General features: G+C 42.0%; 1 protein-coding gene across 1 annotated transcript in view; it reads left to right on the top strand.

The window, feature by feature from the left end:
• The window catches only part of Hacd2 (3-hydroxyacyl-CoA dehydratase 2), an 88,444-nt gene that overhangs the window by 4,581 nt on the left and 64,814 nt on the right, over positions 1-19,049 (top strand). The window contains exon 3 of the mRNA XM_005071527.4: positions 14,961-14,979. Within this exon, the coding sequence (XP_005071584.1) occupies positions 14,961-14,979 (19 nt within the window). The remainder of the gene's footprint in view (positions 1-14,960; positions 14,980-19,049) is intronic.

Below are 19,049 nucleotides of genomic sequence, written 5' to 3'. Positions count from 1 at the left end.
TAGAAACAAGCTTATTTTACATGCCAATCCAGTTCCCTCTTCCTCCTCTCCTCCCCTGCCCCCCCACTGACCCTCTATCCCATCCCCTTTCTGCTCCCCAGGGAGGCCTTCCATGGGGGATCTTCAAAGTCTGTTATATCATTTGGAGCAGGACCTAGACCCTCCCCTGTGTGTCTAGGTTGAGAGTGTATCCCTCTATGTGGAGTGGGCTCCCAAGTCCATTCGTATACTAGGGATAAATATTGATCCACTACTAGAGGCCCCATAGATTAACTAGACCTCCAAACTGACATCCTCGTTGAGGGGGTCTGGGACAGCCCTATGCTGGTTTCCCAGCTATCTGCCTGGGGTCCATGTACTCTCCCTTGTTTAGGTCAGCTGTTTCTGTGGGTTTCTCCAGCCTGGTCTTGACCCCTTTGCTCATCACTCCTCCCTCTCTGCAACTGGATTCCAGAGTTCAGCTCAGTGCTTAGCTGTGGGTGTCTGCTTCTGCTTCCATCAGCTACTGGATGAAGGCTCTAGGCCTATAAGGTAGTCATCAATCTCATTATTGGAGAAGGGCATTTAAGGTAGCCTCTCCACTATTACTTAGATTGTTAGTTGGGGTCAACCTTGTAGATCTTTGGACATTTCCCTAGTGCCAGATTTCTCTTTAAACCTGTAATGATTCTCTCTATTATGGTGTATCTTTTCTTGCACTCTTCTATTCTTCCCCAACTCAATCTTCCTGCTCTCTCATGTCCTCCTCTCCCCTCCTCTTCTCCACTTCTCTTTCTCCTAACTCCCTCTCCCCTCCCCCTATGCTCCCAATTATCTCAGGAGATCTTGTCCCTTTCCCCTTCTCCAGGGGACTGTCTCTCTTAGGGTCCACCTTGTTTCATAGTTTCTCTGGCAGTGTGGATTATAGGCTGGTATTCCTTTGCTCTATGTCTAAAATCCATATAGTGAGTATATACCATGTTTGTCTTTTTGTGACTGGGATACCTAACTCAGGATGATTTCTTCTAGTTCCATCCATTTGCCTGCAAATTTCAAGATTCCATAGTTTTTTCCGCCGAGTAGTACTCCTTTGTGTAAATGAACCACCTTTTCTCCATCCATTCTTCAGTTAAGAGGCATCTAGGTTGCTTCCAGGTTCTGGCTATTACAAATAACGCTGCTATGAACATGGTTGAACAGATAAATGTCTTTGTTGTATGAATGTGCATACAACATATATGTTTAAGAGTGGAATTGCTGAATCTTGTGGTAGACTGATTCCCATTTTCCTGAGAAACTGCCATACTGATTTCCAAAGTTGCTGTAGAGTTTGCACTCCCACCAGCAGTGAAGTAGTGCTCCCCTTTCTCCACATCCTCTCCAGCATAAACTGTTATTGGTGTTTTTTATTTTAGCCATTCTGACAGGAGTAAGATGGTATTTCAGAGTTGTTTTGATTTGCATTTCCCTGATGGCTAAGGATGTTGAGCACTTTCTTATGTGTCTTTCAGCCATTTTAGATTCCTCTATTGAGAATTCTGTATTTAGTTCTGTATCCCACTCTTTAATTGGATTATTTGGTGTTTAGGTGACTAGCTTCTTGAGTTCTTTGTATATTTTGGAAGTCAGCCCTCTGTCTGATGTGGGGTTGGTGAATATCTTTTCCCATTCTGTGGGCTGCCTTTTTGTCTTGTTGACTGTGGCCTTTTGCCTTATGAAAGCTTCTCAGTTTCAGGAGGTCCCATTTATTAATTGTCAATCTCATTGTCTGTACTACTGGAGTTATGTTCAGGAAGCGGGTCTCCTGTACCAATTCGTTCGAGGATACCATCTACTTTCTCTTCTGAGAGGTTCAGTGTGGCTGGATTAATGTTGAGGTCTTTGATCCATTTGGGCTTAAGTTTTGTGTATGGCGATAGGTCTGGATCTATCTGCAGTCTTCTATATGCCAGCATCCAGTTATGCCAGCACCATTTATTAAAGATACTTTCTTTTTTCCATTGTATAATCTTAGCCTCTTTGTCAAAAACCAGATGTTTGTAGGTATGTGGCTCCATATCAGGGTTTTCAGTTTGATTCCATTGGTCTACCTGTCTATTTTTGTGCCAACACTTAGCTGTTTTCAGGACTATAGGAGCTCTATAATAGAGCTTGAAGTCAGGGATGGTGATGCCACCGGATGTTCCTTTATTGTGCAAGATTGTTATGGCTATCCTGGGTCTTTTGTCCATTCTGCTTTCTTGCTTCCTCTTTGACTGGCTGGCTGGTTGCCTCCCCTTTTCTGGCTTCCTGTCAGCCCCACCTGTCCCTCCTCTGTTTAGTTATTGACCATTCAGGTTTTTATTTGACCAATCAGGTGCCTTGAGCAGGCAAGGTGAAATAACAAAACATCTTTACATGGTTAAACAAATGTAGCATGAACAAATGCAACACACCTTTACATAGTTAAACAAATACAACATAAACACATGCAGCACACTTTTGCATAGTTAATTATTATTATTTTTTATTTTTAAGTTTAAATTTAGATTAGAAACAAGGTTGCTTCACAAGTCAGTTCCAGGTCCCTCTCCATTTCCCTCCCCTCCTCCTGTGCCCTCCCCCCAACCCCCCCCCAATATCCCCTCATTTCCCCAGGGAGGGTGAGGCCCTCCATGGGGGTGTCCACAGTCTGTCATTTCATCCAGGGCAGGGCCCAGACCCTCCCCCAAGAGTTCAGGGTGAGAGTGCATCTCTCATTGTTGGGTGGGAGTCCAAAGTCCATGTGTATACTCGGGATGAATACTGATCTACTACCCAAGGCTCAATAGATTACCTAGGCCTCCTTAGCATAGTTAATTATTTTGCAGCACAATGTAATACTTTAAACATTAAACTAATATTCTATTCCACAACAGATTCTAGTGTGAATCATTTTTAAGCTTAGTGCCAGGGATTCCTGGAACCGGGAAGGAATAAAAATAAGTAGCACTCTGTTTTATCACCTTGTCACACACAGTTCTCTCAGCTACAGAAAAGCACATTTGAGATCAGGGCCATCAGAAACTGCCTCAGTGCTTGACATAGGAGGGGTTACTCAGGGTGGGAACATGGCAGCGATTTTAAGGGGATTTCCTTGAAGATTTTGTAGTATACAAATATAATTTTAAAAATTTAAGTTTGTTTTAGGGAAGGTAAGTAAATGAAAGAGTGCATTACAGAGTTCACTCCAGAGCCAAGTCTTAGACTTTGAAGGATGATTGGCCTGCTCATCTCTGTTCAATTTTTAGTAGGGATTTAAGAAATTAATTTTTTTTTGTTTTATCTTTGTCAATCTCCACTAAAAACTTACTACATGACAAATCCTGGATTTGGTTTTAGGAAAAAGACTGTGCCCCTAAAAAGGAAAAGTCTTTCAGCCCACCAACCCCCTAAGAGAGAAAGAGGCACTAAAAAGGACTGTGTGGAATGATGGGATGACCCTAGGGACAAGCAAGTGAGCATGGCAGAGGTCCATGGTCGCTGTTGAGAGAGCCTGCTGAGACACTCCTGTGCAGTGCTGAGGAAGGTTTCCATCACCTGCACAGCAAACTTCATGTGATCATTAGATGTGTACACTGTATCCCGTTAACAGGATGAGAAAATTAATCTAGATAAGTTAGCTACTCATCTACCTATGTGTGACCGATGTTCTTTAGTGGGGCCTTTGGGAATTGGTTTAAAGAGGAAATAAAAGTTAGTTGTTCCCAAGGCATTTCAAATCTTCTTAGCAATATATAAAAGACTTAAAAACATTTACTAAGCAAGCCCAAGTGGTCATGTAGTGATGTGTTCATACCAGAAATATAAATTATTGGTGGCATGTCCAGCCTGGATGAACTATAAAAACACACTGTGTAAAAAGAAGGCAGACAAAGCAACAGCAGATAATGTGACTCCTTTGGCATGAAGTGTCCAGGACACAAGTCTGTAGAGGCAGGGGAGTGACTCTTAATGGGTACAGGGTTTCCTTTTAAAGGGATGAAAATAGCCTAATGTAAATAATGATGCTGACTGTCCAACTTTGTGACTGTACTGAACAAAACCACTAAATTGTACACGTATAAAGGGTGGATTTTGTAGTCTTGTAAATTATATCTTAGTTTTAAAATGCTGTTTATCTAAAATGTGCTATGGGTAAGATCTTTCATTTTTGCTTTGGATTCAGGATACTCCTTGATAAGGCAGACTTTTCCTAATTTTGTCTATGCAAAGCTTGAACATTAGGCTGAGAATATAGAGTATGTGGTGGATCTTAGGTTCAGTTCCTTGTACATACACAGACAAATACTTGGTTGATGTTACTACATTCATGGTAGTGTTTGCTTTTGCTTTTTTAAATCTTGTTTTGTGTTTTGGACTGGGGTTGAACAGATAAACACTGTATTATATTCCTAGCCCTCCCTTAAAAACAAATAAAAACCTTTTATTGCACAGGCAAGATAGCTCACTGGGTAAAGGCACTAGCTGTGCAAGCCTGGGGACCTGAGCCCAGTCCCTGGAGAGGACATGATGGAAGAAGTGAGCTGATACCACACAGTTATCCTCTGACATCCACACATATGTGGACCCCCCCCAACTAATAACACATAGTTTAAAAAATTATTTTTGAGATAGTGTGTTGTTAAGTTGCCCATACTGCCCTTTATACCCCCCCCCATACCATGAATTCGAGCCCCTCCTGTCTCATTCTCATGAGTAGTGAGGACTTTAGACCTGCACCAGTAGGCTGGGCCAGAATGGCAGTTGAAAATGATTTCTGACTAAAGTTGGATTTCTGCATGCTTTGGTTAAAATAGGAGTGCATGTTTGCTGTGTCCCAGGACTGAGGGTAAGGTTTCCAATGAGTGAGGTTGTTTGCACAGACCTGTTGGGCTGGGACAAGCCACATAGATTTCTATGTACCTCACATATCTACCTCTGTCCTTCTAGTCCTAGTGACCCACAACAACTCTTACACCCCACTTCCCCCCCAGATCTTCTACTGTATAGAACCCTTTTCTATACCTTTTCCTAGAGCTGACCTGTTACTAGGTTCCAAGTGGCAGACTTAGTTCTGGAGGGCTGTGAAGGACCTCAGACAACTTTTGTCAGATCTTGAAATCCCACAAGCTCATTCTTGGCCCTATGTCTGTATTCTAGTCAGAGTCTTCACGCTTAGTCCTCTGTCCTTCAGATCTCGAACAGAGATGGTTTTGCATGCTTTTCAAGTAGAGGGCAATGCAGTTAACCCATATGTCTTTAAGAAAAAGGCTCCCAGCTCAAGCCCCTGAGTGTTTCTGGCCCTGTGGCTCAACCCTTAGTTATTTCCCGTGCTAGTGTCCAAGGTATTACTAATAGATCTGTATGCTCCATGCACATTACCAGTCAAGTTTGCTTCTGTGAACTGGTGTGTGGATAGTTCTCAAGAGGACAGTTTTTCCTCTTTGTGGGAACTTGTTGATTTTCCGCTAACAGTTTTATGTCTTTTGGAACTTTTGAAACAATCTACATTCACTTGTTAGACTCTCTGTATTCTGAAGATTGCTTTTGAGAGAACAGATCTCTAAGAGAGTTTGGAAAGGCTAGTAGAACCAGTTATGTGGAGACATCTAGTACAAACTTGTTGAACAACAAAGCCCAGAAAAACCAGCTTCAGAAACTGTGAGAACTGAATGGGAGAAAACGAACCTGGATATAAGAAGTGTCACAACATTTGCCAGGAACAGGGAATCTGTAGGAAATAAGAACCCACCCACACAGGTGTCATTGCTTGACAACTCAAGCAAATAGAAGTTAAAACAGTGCTCAAAGAGGTGAGAAAGATAATGATTTTAGAACAGAATGTGCTAAAATTAAAAAACAAATCCGTCCCCCAAAACTAAATATGTGGGTAGTGACTGTAGGGCAGCAAAAGGACAGCAGTGACACAAGCTGTAACCCTGAAGACTGAGGAGACTGTTTTTCCCGAGAGCAGCTCAGGTACAGCAGATTCAGAGCAGAAGCCATTGAGAACTGTAGAGTTCACCTCTAAGACATGAAAAGAGCATTGCACGGAATGGGCTGCCTGGCACACGGGAGATGTGGTATGTTGGTGGGCTGGCTGGTGGGTACATGGTGCTAGAACAGGGAGGCACAACCTGTGAGGAAGGGGAGCTCATTGAACTAACCATTAGTGTGTCCACAGAACTGAATGCAGACATAAAACCTTTAAAAGAGCAGTAAGGCTATGCAAAGAAGTGGGAAAAATTAGAATATGTAATTCGAAGTAAATGTGAAGAAAAAAATACAGAAACTTTTCTGAATGGAACAGCTGGTTATTGACAGTTTATGGCACACCACAGAGGAGCTTTTCTGCCAGGAAAAAAAAAGGGTTTCTCTGTATTGTCTTGGAAGCTGTCCTGGAACTCGCTTTGTAGACCAGGCTGGCCTTCCGAGTGCTGGGATTAAAGGCATGCACCACCAACGCCCGGCCTCTTTTTGTATTTCTAAGTTCTTAAACTTATAGCAAAGATATTAAGTCCTAGAAGAAAAGAAACTGGGAACTGAAACAGTCAAAGCAACTTAGGGCCTTAGACACAGGCCTTCCTAAAGAACAAAATCCATGTGGAGCTGGGTGAGAGCAGTAGGCCCCTAAAGAGACATTTCCTACAGGTGGGGGCATTCTAACACCTCCAAAGTCCAATTGCTGTTGTATAAATAATAAAGTCTTTGGCTCTGTGTGTTTAAACTGTCTGACAGTATAATGTCTGTACTGTCCAGTACAGTAGCCACTAATCACATAGTTGGAGCCCTTGAGACATGGCTGGTGGGACTGAGAAACTAAGTTTTAAATTTCATTTCCATTTTGTTGGGTACATGAGACTAGTGGCATCTGCATAGCCCAGGATAGATTGACCATGGTCCAGATTGTACCTGGAAGCACCTGGAATTCCATGGTCCAGATTGCACCTGGAAGCACCTGGAATTCCATGGAGTGGTTCAGACTCTGCCAGGACCTGCCTCTGCCTCCAGAGTGCTGGGATTAAAGGCATGTGCCACCACCGCCCAGCTGAAGTTTAGAATAGTGAGACTAATTACTGAGATACATGTGTGGTTTCAGAATAGGAGAGTGTGTAGAATAAAAGCAAAACCTGGGGTGTTGGAGAAGGGCTTGAAGGGCATTGGCATTGCCAGTGCTGTGGGGTGTGGGGAGTGCAGGTACTGAATAAGAGCTACCTGCTCCTACTTTCTGTGCTTTAGTATACATTTATGTACCTCTTCTATGAATCTTGAAAGACACAATAAATTATATGTAATAAACATAATAAAAATCAGGATGGGTGAGGAAAATAGGATTAAAGCCATGTTTAAGTAAGGAAAACAATAAGCTTAGGTAGTTTGTGGATTCTATCTTACAGCCTCACCTTGAGCGCTTGGGGTCATGGAAACATAATTGAGATCTGTATTTGCTATACAGAGTCTTTCAAAGTTGAAAATGATAATGGCAGGGGCTGCAGAGATGGCTTCGGTGCTCCTCCAGAGGACCCAGGTTCAGTTCCCATCACCCACAACCCACCTAGCTCACAACAGTCTAACTCCAGTTCCAGACGATCTGATGCCTCTTCTGGCATCTGTGGTTACCAGGCATGCACATGGTAGACATACATGTATGTACATGGAGGCAAAACACTCATATGCAGAAAATAAAAATAAATAAATCTTAAGAAACAGTATGTGTGACAGGAGAATTACTATAAATTTACAAGATGATAGACAAATAGCATAAGCAAATGCTCTTACATAGCATATAAGGCCCTGGTTTCAACTCTCAGTGCCACAAAAAAGTGGGTGGAGAGGAAAAGAGAAAAGAAAAGCTGGCTGAGACTAGATGAACATGGTGGAGCATAACTGTAATCCTAGCTGAGGCTGAAAGACTGGGAGTTTGAGACCAGCCTTGGCTAAGTAGTAAGACTGGATCAAAAGGAATAGGCAGAGTAGAGGGAGGGAGGAAGATCACAGCATAAGATAAAGCTGATTTCACAACAGAGTTAAGTGTGTCTGTAGCGGGAACATGGGAAGTCATTTGATGAGTAAATGTTTATCTGAACAGAGAAACAAAATGTGTAGAAACGCTGGCAGAAATGCTTGAGAAGTGAAAATAGAATGCTCAAGATTCGTCATATTATGTATGAAAACACTGCAGACGTGAAATTTAGGTCCTAAGACAGTTTTTGTCTTTGGTTAGCATGGTAACCCTGTTCTCTCTTGGGCCTTAATTTATTGTGTGCAGTGAACACACTGGATTAAATTACTTTCCAATGTGAAGTTCTGTGAAGCTTTAGCACTTCACTCTCAGAAAATGAAACTTAAGCAAATAATTAGTCACTATAGTTCTGCAAGATAGTGAAACTAAGTAACAATGAGAAAATATTGGTAATTAGGGCAATTTCACTAGTTTTCTCTTTTGAGGATGTAAAAGGATTTTGGAAAAACATTTGGTGTCTCTGAAGGTGATCAGTAAATAGGCTTTTTTGTTTTATTTTGTTTTGCTTTGCTTAGGTTCTAAACATTTGGAAAGAAGTTGGGTGAGAATATTAGAAATAGCCCATGTAGTGAAGTCTAGACAGGAAAACATGCTTTGTTTCTTCACTGAATCCCAGAAGTGATTTCACACACTCCATTACAGGTGGTAGCAGCCAGATGACCTGGAAGAACCCATAAGAACTTGGTTTTTTTTTTTTTTCAAGAACTTTATGAATGCATTCCTTGTAGAAAATAACAGGCTTCATGATACTTTTTTCACATATGTGTATCACATAAGGTAGTCACATATACCCCACTTGCTCTCTCCCTGCCCCATTGCTTCTCTTCCACATAAGGTGCTTCATGGGAATTTTGGGTTAGGCTGTGTTCAGCACACCCTATTTATTCCTTCTAAATCTGACACTAGGATGAGTCATCTTCTTTTCCTGAGGTAAATAAATTAAAAGGTGGAGAAAGACCAGTAGGAGTTGTCAGAAATCCTGTTCTTGTCTACCCGAGGAGAGAGGAGTTCTTCCTTCTAACAGTAAAGGCAGTGTGTATTCTCTGTTTGATTTGAAGATGGTGAAGGAGGTGATGCATATTGTTCATAAGCTCCATGCCTCAACATTACCCTTGTTGCATTTTGGTGTTTGTCCCTCAAGACAACACGTTAAGGCTAGGGGTGTAGTCCAGTGTAGAGCGCCTTCTTAGCATATGTGAGACCCTGGAATTGATCCTCAGCACTGGGGAAAAAGGCTAGATGTTATATGCATGGATTTTAAGCAAAATGGGATTATCTGTATATGGTATTTTATTTTCCAAGTTGAACCAAATTTTGGTTAATTATGGGCTGCTGCAAAACTGTAGTAGACACAACTTGAGTTGCCCAGCTCTGAATTTCATCCTGTCTGGAAGCTCTCTGTTCTTGAGACTGAACCCACAGCAACTATTTCTCTTGCCAGTGATGACCTCTTAAGCCAGTTGAAGGGGGTGCATACCTGACCTGTACTGGGCTCAGGTGTTTTTCCTCCCACGTGGTTTCATGTTGGCCTTGAGACTTTGTAGATGCTTTGCTGTTATTTCCTTACCTTAGATTAAAAATGAAATTGGAGGGGCTGGAGAGACTGCTCTGTGGTTAGGAGCACTGGGTGTTCTTCCAGAGGCCTGGGTTCCAGCAAGCACGCAGTAGCTGACAATTCTTTGTAAGTAGAGTTCCAAGGAATATGGGGCCCTCTTTTGGCACCAGGCATGCATGTGGTACAAAGAACATACCTTCCAGCAAAACATCCATACATATTAAATAATTTTTAAATGAAATTGGAAATGTTTGTTGATAACTGGCAAAATTTCCTCAGTTCAAATTGTAGAAGCTTTTATAAAAAGGATGTTTCTAAATAACAATTGTACAAGATGGCATTTGACACTGGGATTAAAATTTAAAACCAAAACCAGTGTATTTTTTTTTTTGTAGGTAGATAGTATAGCATTTGAATCAACTGGGAAAGACCAAAGACCTAGACTCAACTCATTTAAATTGAATGAATTTATTTTTACTGCTAGCAGAAGGATGCCAGCTTTAGAACCAAACAGCATGCTGTGCCAAAGGGGGCTAAAGGGGAATTTATAAAGGTGGATAACAAGGTGTACATTACAGTTATCTATGAAATTCATAGCTGGGCAAGAAAATTTATTTACTTCCCCCAGTTGTTTCTCTTTCCCATTGTATAGTAACAAAAAGACTACTTCATCCCACTCCCACAGGGATAAGTAGGTTTACAAAAGCAGAAAGCAGAAACATCATTATCCTATTCTTATTAAATCTTCCAGACCTCTAGGGTCTCTGAAGGCATTCTAGGGCAAAGGTCAACAGCCCTTAAGGGGTACCTGCTACCATATTAAGTTTCTTTAGCTATTACAGGGGAGTTCTGTGTAAATTATTATACAGGTCTGAGCACTCTGGGAGATGTGTCACTGGAATAGAGCAGGCAATAACACAATGCCATCAAGTTAGGGCTGGCTGTCATATCCCCATAATTTAAAGGGCTCAGATTGGAAGAATGCATTGTGTTTTTGCAGGTAGTTTGAATATGGCAAGTGTTAGCTACTGTTTTTCCTATCAGATATGCTTGTTTTAGTCCAGTGATTTGAATCTATGGGTCCCAGGACACTGGTACCTCTTAGGGCAACAGTTCTCAACCTGTGGGTTGCAACCCCCTGGGGATTGAATGACCCTTTCACAGGGGTCACCTTAATTTCATCAGAAAACAGACATTTACATTACAATTCATAACAGTAGCAAGATTACAGTTATGAAGTAACAATGAAAATAATTTTGTGGTTGGGTGCCACCACAACATGAGGAGCTGTATTAGCAGGCTTGAGAACCACTGTCCTAGGAGTAGGGAAATTATGAAGGCCTTTTCATTGTCGTCACTAGGGACACTGCTCACTTGATGCCCTATAGTACATGGAAGAATCCAACTCAATGAAGATTTGTTCTGCTCCCCCCACCTCCCCAGGCTAGCCTCTCATAGTATATACTAATACTAAAAACCTTCACAAGATGTTAGAGAAAGGGCTTAGAGGATTGCTGTAGACTTGGTTGCTGCACCCCATACGGTCAGCAGTTTGTATCAGCACACACTTAGTTCCCAGTTCTGTAAGTTAGAAGCTAGAGCCCATGGCTTCTCTGCTCAGGGACTCACAAGACTGAAATCAAGGTGCCAGCATCAAGCATCAGGGAGGCTGGCAGATGTCCTTGGGGTTCTTGTTTCCTGGCTAGCTATTGGCTGGCAGACATTCGTCACACAGCCACTCCAGCCTTTAAGTATGCTCATTTGAATCCTTGTTCTTTGACTGTCTCTGACTTCCCTACTCCTACCTGCCACAGAAGACTCTTACTTTTTCTCCAGTTCTGAGACTCAAACCCAAAGTCACATGCATGTTAGAAAACTCTTAAAGTGTGCTTATGATTGAGTCCAGTCTACCCATACCATCTTAAAATCAGTTGACTTACTGAGGTATAGTGGCCTATGCCTATAGTCACATCAACTAGGGAGGATTGCTATAAGTTCGAAACCAGGTGGGCTATATTGTGAGCTCCAGGCCAGCCTGAGCTACAGACTGAGATGTTATCTATAAATAAATAAATTGATATTTTAATTGCATTCGCAAAATCTTTATCCTACAATATCTAGATTGTCATTTGGATAGACAGTTGTAACTTTGGGAGATTGCCTTTAGAATTCTGTGTGCTAATACCATCAATTTGAAGAAAAAGCTAATATGAAATAAAGATACTGCCTCAAAATAATTTGTTCCCTCCCACATTGTGTTCTGGAAGTACAATGATACTCCTATCCTGTATACTTGGCTAAGAAGGTTTCAGAGTGCTAGTGTTGTTACTGAAAGAATAGTGAGGCATCCCAGAAATATGGGGTAGGGGACTGAAGGTTGCTACTCAGACTTTAGGTATTAAATTAGTGGAGTAGCTCTAACTGGGTGGTGCACACCTTTAAACCCAACATGCAGAAGAATCTCTGGGAGTTCAGGGCCAACCTGGTCTACATAGCAACTTCCAGGCTAGCCAAGACCCTGTCTCGAAGAAAAGTGGGAACAATACTTTAATATAGACTGATAATATTTCATGTTATCTGTGTAATGATAAGAGATTTCAGGCTGAGCGGTGATGGTGCACACCTTCACCTAGCACTTGGGAGGCAGAAGCGTGCAGACTCTGAGTTTGAGGCCAGCCTGGTCTACAGATCGAGTTCTACAGCCAAGGTTACACAGAGAAACTGTCTGGAAACAACCAAAGAAGAGGAGGAGGAGGAAGAGGAAGAAGAAGAAATTTCAGTTGTGAAATAGAAGTTTTATTTTGTGATTACTTTGGTTTTAAAATTACTGTTGTTACTATTTGTGTGGAAGCTGGAAACAAGAGGACACCTAGGCATCCACCTCAGTTTTTGTGTGGTTTTGACTCAGGCTTTGTTCTCACAGCTCTAGATTACCAGCCTGCTTTGTTTGTTTGTTTATTTATGTGTGGTTCTAGGGATTGAACTCAGGTCTCTTGTGAGCACTTTACTGACTGAGTTATTTTCTTAACTCTGGTTTTTAATTTTGTCTGAAAGGGTCCCCAGTCTAGTGCATAACTATATTGTTGCCTCTTGAAGTGCTCTGGGTCATTTTGATGTGGTGGTGGTTCATTTTCTCATAATTTATCTTTTGGTCCTTCTCTCACTATTTAAAAATAGGATGTACAAGGAGTTTTTGTGCACTAGGCCCAGAATTTCAGGACAGAAGGATACGTTTTCTGTGCTTTCTGAGTTTGACCCCTTGGAATAACCTACAGGATTACCTCTGTGCTATACTTTGTACAGAAGATCTAGTTAATCTGAAATAGAATTCCATTTGTCTGCTCTGCTGTGTTTCGGTCACTACCAACCTTAATCGTGGTTTTGTTTCTTGTGATAGTCTGAGTAAGCTAGTGCTTACTCAGAGTGGCGTCTGAAATTCTTACTATATTTATTATTATGTGTGGGTGGGCACAGGAGTCACAGTGCACTCAGTGGAAGTGAGGGAGCACTGTGGAGTCAGTCCCTCCATCTACCTTTCCGTGGTTGCCCAGACTGTACATCAGGGCCTTCACCTGTTGAGCCTTCTCCCTGGCCCCTCAACATTTTATTTTTAAATCCAAATTTATTATTAGTTAATATTGTATCTGGTTGTTCTAATATCTTTATGTCCAAAAGCATTCACAAACTGAAATATATATATGTATATGTATATATATATATATATGCTAAATTATTTTCTTTTATTTCTTCTTTGTGTTTCAGTTAGGATAGTTTTTGGAATTTTTGTGTAAGTAGGTCACATTAGCTGTGAGTTTCATCAGGAAGGTGAAGGGGGCCTTGTAAAATCTGTGTGATGAAAAAGGAGAGGCTCAGTCTCGTAGGAATGAGATTTAGAAAATAGGGTAGCACGAATTGCTGCCATTTTTCCCTGCAGTGCCCTGTCCTTAATGAACAGTGAGGATGTCTTGTCACATACATGAAGAGAGTGCATGCTGCTTTCTGTCTTCTCAAAAAACGCGCTTCATTCGTGTACTTCATTTTAATTTAGGTATGTCCTCTAGTTTTTCAGCTGTGCAGTGGGAGATTCAGCTTCTCTTGTGTAAGTCACACAGTTGAGGTTTTCCAGGGTGTTTTTTTTAAAAGGATAACATGATTGGCTGGATGGAGATTCTTTTCTTCTCTTCTTAAGTAATGGCAACTTTTGCACAGCTCAGTTTTTTAATCCAGGCTCTCTCCTTCTACTCTCCACCGCAAATGGGGTTGGGAGTGTTAGTGAAATAAGGAGTCTTTAAGCACAGAGAGAATACAGTATATTTTAGCTAAAGTCTGTCTTGTGACAGTCTGACCTCTGGGTCTCATACTCAGGAATAGTGGTAGAAAACCAAGGCATGGGTCCTTGCCCAGGCCATTGCTGAGTTCCCACTCACTGCCCTAACTATCCTGTCTACCTGTCAGGGTGACTAGCAGGATCAAATAATGACAGATGTTTTGTAAAAGTGATAACAGGAACTCCAACAGATTTTATCCTTATCTCCCAGAAGAATTCTGTGCATGAACTTATCCTATAGGTGACTTTAAGACAGTCATCACCAGTGTTAAAGCAACAGGAATTTCGAAGGACAGACACAATTGGCTATTTGGGAAGCCATTGAAATAGGTTGGAAATAACACTCTCACTCCAGGTGCTAGAAGTGAAAACAAGACGGATCTGAGATGCATCAGCAGGAATAGGAAGCCAGTTGAGATTTGGGGGTGAGGGAACATTAGTCCAAGAGACAGGGAGCCTAGTGGCCTCAGGTGGAACATAGGGAGGAAGTGATGTGCTTCTCATTGAGGTAACCATTTTGAGATGCTTATATAGTGCATGCAGACGTTCAAGAAGTTTGGAAAGTAGACCTGGAGCTGGGAGACATGTCTAGAAATTAGAACAGGGAAGAACTCTGCAGCAAGATCATTGAAGGAGGCAAGATAGGGACCAAGGATAGGGAGCTTTGAAGAATGAATATCTTCATTGAAGGGTCTGCTGGGCAGGAACAGCCAACAAAGGAGCTACTGGTGCCATGTTGTGTGGCCTGTGACAGTTCTGTTCTGCAGATTATGGGACGCAGGAGATGCTGTGGTTTGGCTGTACTTGTGAGCTGGTGAGTTATAAAAGAGGTCATTGACATCTAGCAAGCCACTATGTGACCATTAAGTCTTTAGGATCTCTCCCAGAGATGCACAAACTAAAATGAACAAACAAAACTAATAACAAATTTTATTTTGTTAAATAGCTTGTAGTAAGGTTTAAAAGTGGAAATTTTTTTTCAGGTTAAGTTTTGCTGACCACTGTTGGAAGAGCAGTTTATGTGAAATAAAGCTGTCCTCACTAATTTTCTCTCTCCCCCTTTTTTTCCTCTCTAGATTTTACATTGTGCTATAGGTAAGTAAACCCCACCCCTACCTTCTGAATGCATTGAATTGTGCCTTTTAAAGTCATAGATAATGGGCTTGGTTTGACCCTTAAAAGTCAGACTATTTAATTATTATGTATATAATTGTTCGTTAAAGTAGTTTTGTTTTCTGACATAGTAAGTATTGTTTAGATATTGTCACCACACACCATTTTCTGTTGCAGCTCCTTTTCTGTCAGTTTAGGAAGTGCCTCCTTTCTTAGCACAATAGTAATAAATAGGGATCCCTAGGTTCTGGTGCTATTCTTTGTTGGAGAATTTCCCTGTGATCTGTACATGGATGTTCTCTGTGTGTATTGTAAAACATAACAGTTTTAACACTTATGTACAGGAGTTCTAATAAAAGCAGATGGTGCGCGGGTTGGTTGGTTGGGTGGGTGGTTTCTTTTTGTTGGGAGAGTCATCACATTTGCCTTGAAACTCTGAGGCCTAGCTTCTAGTAATAGGAAAGATAGACCCCTGTAATTAAACACAAGTCAATTTTGGAAAGTAGGTGGATCCTATAAAGCAAGCAAGCCCACAGATTTGTCTGACAGAGGGACAGTATGAAGATGATATTCATTGAAACGTACCAAGTCTGGAAACTTGAGAACTGTGACTCCCTCCAGTATTGCCCAGTCAGTTTAACTCATAGCTGAAGTAGGCATGCGTTCTGTTGTATGTGATTTTTATTAATGTTTGACTGTTTTAATGTCCCAAATTACTTTGCTTATTTTAAAACATGTTCTTTCACCTCTTTAAAATTTCTATCCCTGGGAATAATTACCAATGAGTGCATTTGTTCATTCATACGAAACAGACAAACAGAAAAGCCTCATCAAATCCCTGGTGGGACTGGGCCTCAGCTGCTGCATGAGACTGTGGGAGTGAAGATGTGCAGTTTCAGACAGGCTTCGGGAAAGTTGTGCCAGCTGAGTCCTCCATTCTGTGGCATAATGTGCCCAGAGGACTGGTGTCTGTGCCACTCTCCTGTGTGTTGATACTGCTTCCCCATCAGACTGTGAGCTCCTAGCAGGCCCCTGATAGGGTAAGACTTGCAAAGCCCTTCTTCTTCCTCGAGGACCCTGTTCCTTCAGTGATTCTTCAGCACACCTTCATTGTTCTTTGCCATCAACTATTTTTCTTCACAATTCACAGAATGATCAGAGTTCTTTATCTTACAAATAGTGATTTGAGACGCTGAGGCAAGAGGATCTCTGTGAATTACAGGCCAGCCACGCACAGTTACATAATGAGACCCTGTCTAAACAAAAAACAAAGACAATAATGTTGTACCTAACCTCTGAGTCTGCAATTTCCTGCTCCTCCTGGATAATTATTCCTCCTTGTCTCTTCACCTAGATGTATGATGGATTCTTTCCCCCTCCTCACTACCGTTTATGCCATGCTGTGTGTAAGTGCACACACATGCCATGGTGGGCATCATCTGGAGGTTAAAAGGCAAGCGTGGCTTCTACCTTTCTTGAGGTAGGGTCTATTGTTTGCCACTACATGTACCTGCTAGCTGACCCCAGGCTTCCAGGGATTTTCCTGTCTTCTTCTCCCATCCCCCCATATAAGAACTGAGATTATTTTAGTTTCCTTTGCTGATGCTGTGACAAAATAAACTGACAAAAGCAATTTAGGAGAAAGGGTTTATTTTGACTCACAGTTACATGGAAATCAAAGCAGAGTAGCCTGAAGTAGCTGGTTACATTGTATTTATGGAGGGGGGCAAAGGAGGGCGGAAGACACATTTATACACAGAGAGAATGAGAGAGAGAGAGAGATTCTCTTTCTATCAATGGATCCTGTGCACAGCGACTTTCTTTTAATACCACCCATAGTGAGTTGGTAGATAATCCTCTACAGACATGCCAAGATGCCCGTCTCTCTAGATCTTCTCAAGTTAATAACCCTCAACATCATAACTGTTGTACTCTCCTTCATTCAGCTTCTTCATGAATTCTTGGGATCTAAACTACAATCATTTTTAAAATTAAGCTAGCTAACACCTTTAATCCCAGCACCCTGGAAGCAGAGACAGGCTGATCCTTGTGAGTTTGAGGCCATTCTGATCTACACAGTGAGTTCCAAGACAGCCAGGGCTACATAGATTGAATTGATCTCAAAACCTAAAATTTTTAAACTAAAATATAATTATATCATTGCCTCTTCCTCCTATGTTCCCCTCCCTCGCTCTCTCTCAAATTCATGACCTCTCATTCTTTAATTATGTGTATGTATATACATGAAAGCAAATGTGTAAATACAATCTGCTGAGTCTGTTTAGTGTTACTTATATGTATATGTTTTGGGGTTGACCACTTGGGATTGGATAATAATTTAAGGGGCTCATCTGGGGAAGACTGATTTTGCCTCTCAACAGTCTTTAATTGCCTGTAGCTCTTCATCTGGGCATGGGGCCCCATGAGATTTTCCCTGTCCATACTCAGCTCTGCTTAAACAGCCATATTGAGACTCCCTGGGCACAGCTTCCCTGACACATCTAGAAGACACAGTCTTACAGCAGACTCTCTGGCCCTCTGGCTCTTACAGTTTTTCTGCCTCCTGTTCCTCAATGTTCCCTGGGCCTTAGGGGTAACTGTTGGCATTTCGGACAGATCGGGAGTCACAGAATACTGAGTGTTACACAGCTGAGGTGGAAAGGTATCCTGGAGCTCGGGAGCCAAGGACCACCACAGGTTGCAGTAAGCTTAGGAAAAGCTTCCCCAGTGTATCGGCTCCACTCAGGCAGGAGAGGGTCTTCCAACTGGGGATGTTCTCCCAGTGTAGCAGTTTTGCTCGGCAGGAGGTTTCTCTGGTGAAGTTGTTACAGTTCTGCTCTGGTCCCAGAGAGCAGAGCTCTGCCAAGGGAAGGTTTCTTAGACTGGTTCCTTTTCCCTACAGTAAAGGTTTGTGTTATAGTGTTGTAGATACAGCACTTGGGGCTGAGCATCCAAGTCAGTTCTTCTGTATTTGATTGGTTGTGGCTTTCTGTAATGGTTTCCATGTGCTTTAAAAAGGAGGTTCTTTGGGAAGTGTGAGAGATACACGTACCTGTAGGTGTGAGGTGAACTCCAGTCTGGACACTTTGATGACTGTTGCTTCACCCACTGAGTTGTGCCCCAGTTCACTTTGTATTTCTTTTCTTCCATGGGTACCACTGTCTCCTTGTCCCTTAGTCAGTGTCCTCAGGTTCAATCCTGGCTCATTAAGCTTCTGACTGAACATGCCCTCTCATAACCTCCTCCTGTCATAATTTCCAGCACACCTTGTACACACACCCCAGACTTGCCCACTGACCTCTTGACCTCTTGGATTCCCACTCCTAGATGCACACAAGGCTATGCCCTTCAGCAAGACCCCACATTCCCAGACTCACTCTGCCTCCATAGTCCTTGTCAGAGGAGCCACTAGCCATAGCCTTTCGGTCACCCATCCTAGACCAGGGTTCATGACTAACATTTTCTTCTCACAGTCTGTCCTCAGTCTGTCCCTTAAGTTTTCAGTCTCATCCCCTTGTCTTGTTGATAATCTGAAAAGTTGAAAACGACTTCTCCTATGAAAGGTTTCAGTCTATCTCATCAGACTCCCATATGGATTTTCCTGAAGCCGTAGATGCATGATGTTAATATCAACAAGGCCACTCCCTAATAATGCCACTCCCACAGCTGCCATTTGTTACTTGCTATGCTCCACTACTTCAGTTCGTCATGTCTTACTCTACTCGCCATTAGCAGTTGATAAAAACCAGGCATACATCTTATCTCTATTCTTACCACAAATATGAGATAAAACAGATGTTAATCTTTCATAATGTGTGTCTCCAATCATGTAGTATATTGTGGTGTGTGTGTGTGTGTGTGTGTGTGTGTGTGTGTGTGTGTGTGTTTAAAAGAGGGGGGAAATAAAAGGTTTTGTCTTTTTGGTGTTTTGAATTAAAATGGCCCCCATAGGCCCATAGGGAGTGGCATTATTAGGAGGTGTGGCCTTGTTGAAGTAGGTGTGGCCTTGCTAGAGGGAAGTGTGTCACTGGGGGTGGACTTGAGGTTTCAGA

Source organism: Mesocricetus auratus, unplaced genomic scaffold, assembly GCF_017639785.1.
Source record: "Mesocricetus auratus isolate SY011 unplaced genomic scaffold, BCM_Maur_2.0 Super-Scaffold_100008, whole genome shotgun sequence".
Lineage (NCBI taxonomy): Eukaryota > Metazoa > Chordata > Mammalia > Rodentia > Cricetidae > Mesocricetus > Mesocricetus auratus.
This window is presented reverse-complemented; position numbering and strand designations above follow the sequence as displayed.